A 10,637-nucleotide genomic window follows, 5' to 3' on the forward strand; every position below is an offset into this window, starting at 1 on the left:
CACAGTGAATAACACATAGTGCACTACATATCTCAAGTCGTTCACTCATTTCCTATTCCCTACATAGTATATAACACATAGTGCACTACATAGGGATGGATTGCACAATTTTTTACCCCTTATTTATTGTAATACAAAAACTTATCCCAAATTGATCACTCAATTTCCTACATAGTCAACAACTCATAGTGCACTACATGGGGAAATAGCGCACATTTAGCTTTTTTTAAATGTATTTCAAAAACGGGTCCCAAATGGATCACTCGATCACTCATTCCCTACACAGTGAATAACACATAGTGCACTACATATCTCAAGTCGTTCACTTATTTCCTATACCCTACATAGTATATAACACATAGTGCACTACATATCTCAAGTCGTTCACTTATTTCCTATACCCAACATAGTATATAACACATAGTGCACTACATATCTCAAGTCGTTCACTTATTTCCTATACCCAACATAGTATATAACACATAGTGCACTACATATCTCAAGTCGTTCACTTATTTCCTATACCCAACATAGTATATAACACATAGTGCACTACATATCTCAAGTCGTTCACTTATTTCCTATACCCTACATAGTATATAACACATAGTGCACTACATAGGGATGGAGTGTACAATTGTTTACCCTTATTTATTGTAATACAAAAACGTATCCCAAATTGATCACTCATACACTCATTCCCTACACAGTGAATAACACGGAGTACAGTACATGTGGAAGAAGGGCAATATTTTTCCCTTTTATTGTAATTGGGATACGAGCACACAATGTATTGCCTTTTTTATATAATTCTTTAGTTTGTTTTTGTTTTTTAGAAACATTTGAATTAATTCATATGGCACTACATGGGGAAGGAGTGCGTGATGTTTCCCTTTTATTGAAATACAAAAACATACAGACAATCTAAAAGGCATAATTATCAGATTGAAGACAATTAAAGCTACAGTACGCCCCACAGACCACCAATGATAACAGTTTAAAAACGTAATAAATCAAAAGCCAAAACAAGTAGGTTTTGTGATGCTTTTATTTTGTGGATATACTGTAGCAATGTTTCTAACTGGGGATCAGTTCAAATATTGTATGAGGCTTCTATCAAAAGACACTTTTGAGTCCGATAGTACATCGTATTAGATTCAATAACATACAATAAATGATTTGGTCATTATTAAATCTGACAATAGCTTGGTATGCACAACAGATATATAGATACATATTATGGGATGGTCTTTATGCTGTCATAGGGAACGAACAGATGAACGCTTTCTTCTGACTGCAATCAACCGCTGTCCACCAGCTCTCATCTGGAATTGGTGTTTATGTGTGAGAAAGAGAGGAAACAATATTTTTATCATTCAGCACAAATATGATAAAAATACAAACAAATTAAAAACCTTACAATCAGCATTGAAACATGTATTTCCTGCATGGTGCTGTTCTTTACTCTTGGCCTTAATGGCCTAGTAGACATATGCAATATTACGTCTTCAATCGTATGAGGCGTTACACAACTTAACAATAGCTGAAAGATCAAAGACGTTAAAACATGATGACGCACAATGAGCAGTTATGTAACCCGATCATCTATCGATACTTCGCCAGGAATGATAATGTTCACCGATAAGGAAAAGTGCCATAAATCTCACCCATTCTAAACATCTCAAGACACGACAGATTGTGTTTGTGTGGGTGACCGGGCATCCAGTCGCTGTATGTCCAAGAGGAACCGTCTATCCACTGGAACTTGTTTTCCTGTTGTGATCAGAAAATGCAACATTCATGACATACATGGTGTTGAACATCTTTAATTTATATTGTGAATGGATCTTCACCTTTTGGGTCCCTCCAAGCCATGTCAGAACTGGAACGTCCTTTGCTTTGGTTACCATCGAGATGAGCTGTTTATGCACTTCTGCACTCGCCACTGAGGCCAGGTGTCCTCTGGGAGACCATTTTTGACAGGACACCTGCAAAATCACATTTGTTAAAAGCAAAGATTAAAGACAATGCGAAATCAACGTTTTAAAGGACTGGTGTACCTCAGCTTCCTTGAATGTTTGTGGAGATGAATTGAAACTGTAGCACTTTCCTTGGATCACTTCACCCTGACAGGAAGCTTGGACCTGTCCTATCAAACACAGATCCACAGTGTACACACTCAATTCACAACTTCCTCAAGATTAAAATACTAGCTAATTGAGCCTTCAATAAGCCCCAATTTAAAGGTGCACTCAGTTTGTTTTTGCTGGCTTTTACTCATCCAATAGGGATGGTAAGATTCACCGATTCGTATCGGTGCGTCGTCAACGATGCGATGCATCGATTATAAAAGTGTGCATCGGATACAAGTTGGCATTTGTATCGCGATGCATCGTTTCTATTTGCATCGATAAAAACCGATTTATTTATATATAATTATTAGTAGATCCGCTATACTTTTATTATTTGGAAAGTGACTAATGATTTGTGACCATATATTATAAGTAGATTGATTTCTCCTCTCTAAACTGTTTCTCCAGCGCGTTCTCTCATCACGTGAACATGACGTAACACAACACTACGGAAACCGAGGCGTGTCCTGACAGTCACATACGTTGATCGCAATGGCAATGCTGGTAGATCACACAAAATGTAAATGTGTTTACGTTAAATTTTAATAAAAATAAATATAATGTCTTTCCTTATTTTAGTTTCTGTCTGACTCTCACCTGACGAATACATTTTGACCAGGCGAGATTTTGTTTATTCAGTTGCCATGACAATATAGGTTCGCGCCTTCCAATGGCTTCTGAGAACAGAGCGCGAAATTGCGAAGCTAGCAGTGTTTGAGACTAGCTACCAGCAGCTACTGTCTGATTCCATTCAGGGCTAATCATCAGAATAAGGTAAATGCCTTGGCTATTGTAATATGTGCTGTAGGTGTGTTGGGCTTTAGTGTTAAAACTGAATGATATGAACACTGAACATTATTATGTATTTTTTTTAATTATTTAGAAGATGAATTCCATGTAGGGATAAATGCAGTAGTCCCAACAAGCATTTATTTTATTTTTTTAATGAAACTGTGTTTTTTTTAGTTGGTAGATCTTATTGAGTTGGTGATTTAAAAGTAGATCATCACGCATAAAAGTGTGGGCACCCCTGACATAGAATATAGAGTAACATGGCAGAGGCAGAGCTGTATCTTCCACCAAATAATTACAAATCCAATGTTTGAAAACACTTTGGGTTTCATAAGAGAGATGGAGATTTTTATAAAACCATGCAGTTTGTAAAATATGTCATGCTGCTATAAAATATAAAGGCAGTATGACTAATTTATCAACACACTTGAAGCGCCGACACAAAAGCACATTCGTCTGCTGGCAAGTTACAGAACATTTGTTCATTTTTTTTTAACCCTGAGCATCCTTAAATTGTTTCACTGTTAAAAGTGTTCTGGAGAATAATGGCTGGTTTTATGAAATTTTTTATTAAATTAAATGTATAAATTTTTTTTTTTTGCACTACAAAGGCCTTTTTGTGAAAGGTCCATGTGTTAGAAGTCAGAAGCCACTTAAATTAATTTATGATTTACTATCTATCTGAACCAAAGAAATAAAAGTGAACTCTCTGTATCCTACCATATTGAATTGCATAGCATCATATTTTTTTTCCCATTGCATTGAAACGTATTGTGTTGAATCAAATCGAAATCGGATCGCACTGCATCGTAATAGGGATGAATCGGATCGCATCGGTAGCTGCTTCATATGTATCTTTCATTTATCGTATCTTTGGCTATGCATCGAGATGCCTATCGCATCGGCCTCAGTTATGGAGATCCCTATCATCCAAGTATAAATTCCAATTACAGAGCTCTACGATTGGAAATTAACTTGTCATACTGTATGTTTCCTTTAAATCCCCTTCATTTTTTTATTGCAGAGCTCTACAATTGAATTTTAACTAGTAAGAATTAACAACATGAGAAAACTGTCCTGCAAACCAGAACTTCTGAAATAATAGCAAATAATGAACATACTGAAGTATTTGCTAATTTTAGAACTTTCACTCTGTTGTGAATTCCTCAGGTGTAGATTGTTTTTAAGAAAACAGGTGTTCAGGTCCATCAGGAAGTTTCTGGAGGTTTCATTACCTTGTCTGTGCAGCTCAGCAGGAATGACTCTCTGCTCCTGTTTCTCACCAACAGCGCTGTACTGAGATCTCAAAATGTCTCGCATTCTCAGCAGCTTCAGGATGTGAGGTCTGTACTCAGTGCCTTGTCTGAACTCATCCACTGTAGAGGAAACACCACAGAAAGGAAGTTCAGGTAATGGAGAAAATGTCTAATCAACATTCAAACCTGAAAACATGACCGCTGACCAATAGTTGAAAGACTCACATGGTGCTGTGCTCCTCTGCATCTCAGTTAAAGGATACAGCCTCTGTCCAGTTATGGGGTCCACCCGCATGGTGTGAGAATTCTGTGTTCCCTTTCTCATCTCATACGCTGGAGGATTGTAGACTGTGAAGAAGAGAAAATAAATGAAATTCAGCCAAAATCAACTGTGAATCGTAACCACTAAAGTGAATGACTTGCAGACGTACATCCAGCAACTCTCCTGTTCATTTCACCGACTTCCTCCTTCAGCATGCCAGTGTTCATGTCCATCAGGATACGTCGAGAGGGTTCTGTTCCCTGCCTACGCATCTCAACAGAAACTGATTTTTGGATCTCCTTCGGTCCAGAAAAGTCCTGGTTTTTCATTTCCTCATGCTCCGGATCAGAAACAACTTCCCATTTAGCTGCATTTGAAGAAAAAAGAGAGTCCAATTAGTCAGCCATTGAGGTTTTCCTTTAACCCTTCCTTGGTCTTGCGGGACATTTTAACTCGTTTATAAAATGGCACTAACTGGTCTGAAAGTTCCGCAAGGCCAAGGAAGGGTTAAGACGTTGGGACGCCCTGCTGAAAACACCAGCTTTCATACTGGTTTAGGCTTGTTTATGAAGATTAGTGCTGGGATAGCATTGATCTTGCTACAAAACATAGGTGGTGAAGCTTCTTAACCCGAGATAGTCTTTCTGGTTAAGAAGATTTTTAGCGACGCCAACATCCAAAACACAACATCAGTTGGTGACCACATTTTCTGGTCTTTTCAGCAAGGTAGTGGATCATCAACTGAGAGAAATCTCCAATTCCATGGCATAAACATTTTGACTTACAGCCTGGTACTCTGCTGTCCATGTGGTTTCTGTGTTCTTTGAGTAGACCAGTGTTCAGGTCCATCAGGAGCTCAGCAGGAATGACTCTCTGCTCCTGTTTCTCACCAACAGCGCTGTACTGAGATCTCAAAATGTCTCGCATTCTCAGCAGCTTCAGGATGTGAGGTCTGTACTCAGTGCCTTGTCTGAACTCATCCACTGTAGAGGAAACACCACAGAAAGGAAGTTCAGGTAATGGAGAAAATGTGTAATCAACATTCAAACCTGAAAACATGACTGATGACCAATAGTTGAAAGACTCACATGGTGCTGTGCTCCTCTGCATCTCAGTTAAAGGATACAGCCTCTGTCCAGTTATGGGGTCCACCCGCATGGTGTGAGAATTCTGTGTTCCCTTTCTCATCTCATACGCTGGAGGATTGTAGACTGTGAAGAAGAGAATAGAAATGAAATTCAGCCAAAATCAACTGTGAATTGTAACCACTAAAGTGAATGACTTTGCAGACATACATCCAGCAACTCTCCTGTTCATTTCACCGACTTCCTCCTTCAGCATGCCAGTGTTCATGTCCATCAGGATACGTCGAGAGGGTTCTGTTCCCTGCCTACGCATCTCAACAGGAACTGATTTTTGGTTCTCCTTCAGTCCAGAAACGTCCTGGTTTTTCATTTCCTCATGCTCAGGACCAGAAACAACTTCCCATTTAGCTGCATTTGAAGAAAAAAGAGAGTCCAATTAGTCAGCCATTGAGGTTTTCCTTTAACCCTTCCTTGGTCTTGCGGGACATTCTGACTCGTTTTTAAAATGGCTCTAACTGGTCTGAAAGTTCCACAAGGCCAAGGAAGGGTTAAGACGTTGGGACGCCCTGCTGAAAACACCAGCTTTCATACTGGTTTAGGCTTGTTTATGAAGATTAGTGCTGGGATAGCATTGATCTTGCTACAAAACATAGGTGGTGAAGCTTCTTAACCCGAGATAGTCTTTCTGGTTAAGAAGATTTTTAGCGACGCCAACATCCAAAACACAACATCAGTTGGTGACCACATTTTCTGGTATTTTCAGCAAGGTAGTGGATCATCAACAGAAAGAAATCTCCAATTCCATGGCATAAACATTTTGACTTACAGCCTGGTACTCTGCTGTCCATGTGGTTTCTGTGTTCTTTGAGTAGACCAGTGTTCAGGTCCATCAGGAGCTCAGCAGGAATGACTCTCTGCTCCTGTTTCTCACCAACAGCGCTGTACTGAGATCTCAAAATGTCTCGCATTCTCAGCAGCTTCAGGATGTGAGGTCTGTACTCAGTGCCTTGTCTGAACTCATCCACTGTAGAGGAAACACCACAGAAAGGAAGTTCAGGTAATGGAGAAAATGTGTAATCAACATTCAAACCTGAAAACATGACCGCTGACCAATAGTTGAAAGACTCACATGGTGCTGTGCTCCTCTGCATCTCAGTTAAAGGATACAGCCTCTGTCCAGTTATGGGGTCCACCCGCATGGTGTGAGAATTCTGTGTTCCCTTTCTCATCTCATACGCTGGAGGATTGTAGACTGTGAAGAAGAGAAAATAAATGAAATTCAGCCAAAATCAACTGTGAATTGTAACCACTAAAGTGAATGACTTTGCAGACATACATCCAGCAACTCTCCTGTTCATTTCACCGACTTCCTCCTTCAGCATGCCAGTGTTCATGTCCATCAGGATACGTCGAGAGGGTTCTGTTCCCTGCCTACGCATCTCAACAGGAACTGATTTTTGGTTTTCTTTGAGTTTCATGCCAATGTTCAAATCTATCTGTAAATGATTTGTAGGTTCTGCACCCTTCGGATGGACTGAGTTATCCTTGACTTCATCTTGGACAATGTGTGGCCCCTTTATCATCCCTCCACTATTTCGGAATCGATGGGTGTCGTTCAGTGGTCTTGCATGGTGACCTGCAAACACATCCACACCATATTTCACACTTTATCTGTTCACACAAGGGTAAACAAAAGTTTTTGTAAATAAAATGTCAAGTAATGTAATTTAACCAATGTAAGTGAATGTTGTTCTAGTTCACAATGATTCACTATGGAACAAAGAGAATTAGTAAACAAGGAAACTATAAAGTATTTGGACATTTATGACTTTTACATTTACATTTATGCATTTGGCAGATGCTTTTATCCAAAGCGACTTACAGTGCAATTATTACAGGGACAATCCCCCCAGAGCAACTGGGAGTTAAGTACCTTGCTCAAGGGCACAATGGTGGTGGCCGTGGGGTTCGAACCCGCGACCTTCTGATTAACAGCCCTGTGCTTTAGCCACTACGCCACCACCACTTTTCGGTCTCCACATTAAACATTTACCATATACTGTAAATGACTTAGTCGTAAAGGGAAATAATCTTATCAAAAAGATAAAATATGGCAATATGCCCTGGAGATGATTTGCAATAATACTTGATGATATGCTGACACAGTTTAAAGTTCAAAAGGGCAAAATGACAGTCGTAAAATTACACATAAATTCTAGTCTTATCTATGCAGGGACCCTTGACAGAAACATGAATATTTGTCCTGAATATTGTGATTCCTGTCATTCAAAATGACTGATATATCGGCCAGGCCAATACATAGGCCAATATTTGGTCATTTTGCATCGGCCAATAACCGTGCTCTTAACAAAAGTGTTAACTTTTAATTGTGTCAGTTTCAAAACCTTCCAATAGATATGCCAACATATAGTCACCATTTTCTATTTTCAACTTTGAGGAAATATTCCATAAAATACGTGTTTGTTTCACTTATAAAAAAATAAAATAAAAAAAACGTATCTGCATTTATATCGGCCACCCTGCTCTCTAGATATCGGCATCAGCCATTAAAAAAACCCATCTTGGTCAACCATTAGTTTTTACATAAAATTATTTTGATTCTTGAGATATTGGATATACATCTGCCATTGAAAACATATAACGGTCAACCATTAGTTTTTCCATACATTTCTTTAGATTTTTTTAGACATTAGCATCGGCCATTGAAAAACCCATAACGGTCGACCATTAATTTTTACCAAAAATTATTTAGATTTTCATTTTTGGAACTATTTTATGTAAAAAATATCAAATGGAGGAAACTTATTCCATTGATAGAACAGAATGAGTACCATAAAGAGCACTGAAAAAATAACTCGTTTTAAGATTTACTTAAAGATTTTGTAATTCGTTTTTCTAAGTAAATCTTAATGGTATAAAATAAAGTAAAATCTACTTACCTTCATGTAAAATATACTTATTTTAAGTTACTTTGGGATTGATCCATCATGACGCATTATAAATAATATTTTCGTATAAGCTCGAGCATTAGTTTTAACATGTTTGAATGTACAATTTACTTAATATTTTCCAGTTCACACTTTACCTTATTCAGCGTAAAAGTACTTTTTTTTTTTTTTTGGTGAGGGTTAAAATGTCTGAAATAGTACGAATCTCTTCTACAAAACAGAAAAATAAATCCAAATCGTAAATAAATCTTACCAGCCACAGCCAAAAGGAGTAGTACCACCCGTAACATCCTGTTAAAAACAGATATATTAAAATGTGTTAATATATCTAAGTAGGTTTGTGTAGGTCATCAAGTCTCAATATTTAAATTGCAGTATCAACATGTTAAATCTCACCTGTGACTTGTTCTTATTAGAAAATATCTATATATTTCAGCGCTGTACAGGTGAGTCTTGTTTGCTTGACTCACCTCATGGAACAAGGAAACTGACTGGAATGTTCTTCAGACTGAGATTACAACCTGGTTCGACATACACAATACCCATTATCATCTTTATCTCTTCATTTGCATTTATCTCTTAGACACTGATAAAATATCTGCTCTTTGATCCCAGTTAATTCAACACATGATCTTATTTAACGTTTTCAAGACATTCAGTTCACGGATCTCTGTACTGATATCACTTTTGCTGAACTGCTTTTCATTTATGCTGATTTTAACAATAAAAATACTGTATCAAAGCAATACGAATGGAACGAGAATATCCTCATTGACAATAATGAGAATTACAAATGTATAAATAATTGTGTTTCTTTATAAATAACATGCATTTCTTTAATGAGGAATTGAGATATTTTTTTTTTAAAGGAATAGTTTATTCCATTATTCACGTACACTGATGCCATCCCAGGATTACTTTTATTCTGCCTAAATATGAGTTTTGGACCGTCAAAGTGCCGGCACCCATGTACATCCATTATAAGGACCGGACAGAGCTCTATCTTCTTCTAGAAATCTCCATTTGTGTTCTGCTGAAGAAAGACAGACACATCTGGGATGGCATCAGGGTACGTGAATAATGGGGGAACTATTCCTTTAATTAAAAATAACATTATAAAGCAAAATAATTACAATGGTTCTTAAAATAGGCTTAATATTCTTAAAGCAAAAAATGACCCAATCTGTTCTCGTGAGATTCATTTTCAGTTATCAGATATTGTATATATATATTTTTTTACTTGTTTAAAAGCATAAAAATCACTAAATTTACACATTTGTCACATTTTCTAACAGGTTTTTTTCAGTGTGAATGTTTTGATTCTGTTATGAGTCATCAGAGTTGAGATCCATGTGCAGCTTTATTAATAACAATGTAAACAGGCAAAGGTCACAAACAGGCAAGAGGTCAGAGCAGTAGTCCAGGTAAACAGTAGTAAACATAGTCAGGCAGCAGAGAATCAAATGGGGAAATCAGGCAGGTATTAAACTCAAGCAGGAAATAACGCTCAGAAATGTATGCAGGGCAAAACAAGACTTAGCATAGATAGATAGATAGATAGAGAGATAGATAGAGTCTTATATAGCTGAGCAGATGAGGAACAAGTGAAAATGTAATCAGAATCAGCTATGGGATTATGGGAAATGTTGAGTGAAAGTCAATCCTCAGGTGATGGGGTCCTCTGGTGGTGAGTGGAAGGAACAGCAGGGGTGGGATTCGTGACAGATTCACAGGCAATGAATGGGGGAAAATGTTAATGTTTCTCATTATTTACTCAATGACATTTTACTTTTTTTCTTCCATGGAACACAACATGCACATTTACTGTTAAGTGAAGAGTGAATATCACTGCCAAGCTACAGAAATGACAACAAAACAGGGACCAAAACAAAAAATAACAAAAAAATAAATAACAAAACAATGAACTATATAAATAACAAAACAATGAACTATATAAATAAAAACAATGGACATAAAAGACCATAAACAAAACAATAAACAAGACCATAAACAAAACAATGAACAAGACCATAAACAAAACAATAAACAAGACCATAAACAAAACAATGAACAAGACCATAAACAAAACAATGAACAAGACCATAAACAAAACAATGAACAAGACCATAAACAAAACAATA

At 37.3% G+C, this 10,637-nt stretch overlaps 1 protein-coding gene across 1 annotated transcript; it reads right to left on the reverse strand.

Moving 5' to 3' along the window:
- Nucleotides 1-1,508: 1,508 nt before the first annotated feature.
- wu:fa56d06 (uncharacterized protein LOC795664 homolog) lies at nucleotides 1,509-9,122 on the reverse strand. The gene is given in 12 exon segments (XM_052126356.1): nucleotides 1,509-1,543; nucleotides 1,668-1,773; nucleotides 1,854-1,988; nucleotides 2,061-2,149; nucleotides 4,160-4,300; nucleotides 4,406-4,528; nucleotides 4,612-4,809; nucleotides 5,228-5,425; nucleotides 5,531-5,935; nucleotides 6,107-6,109; nucleotides 6,354-7,163; nucleotides 8,750-9,122. Coding segments are annotated over 12 exon segments (2,280 nt in total). The 5' UTR covers nucleotides 8,787-9,122.
- Between the last annotated feature and the right edge of the window lie 1,515 nt (nucleotides 9,123-10,637).

The sequence above is a fragment of the Xyrauchen texanus genome, chromosome 5 (assembly GCF_025860055.1).
Source record: "Xyrauchen texanus isolate HMW12.3.18 chromosome 5, RBS_HiC_50CHRs, whole genome shotgun sequence".
NCBI classification, from domain to species: domain Eukaryota; kingdom Metazoa; phylum Chordata; class Actinopteri; order Cypriniformes; family Catostomidae; genus Xyrauchen; species Xyrauchen texanus.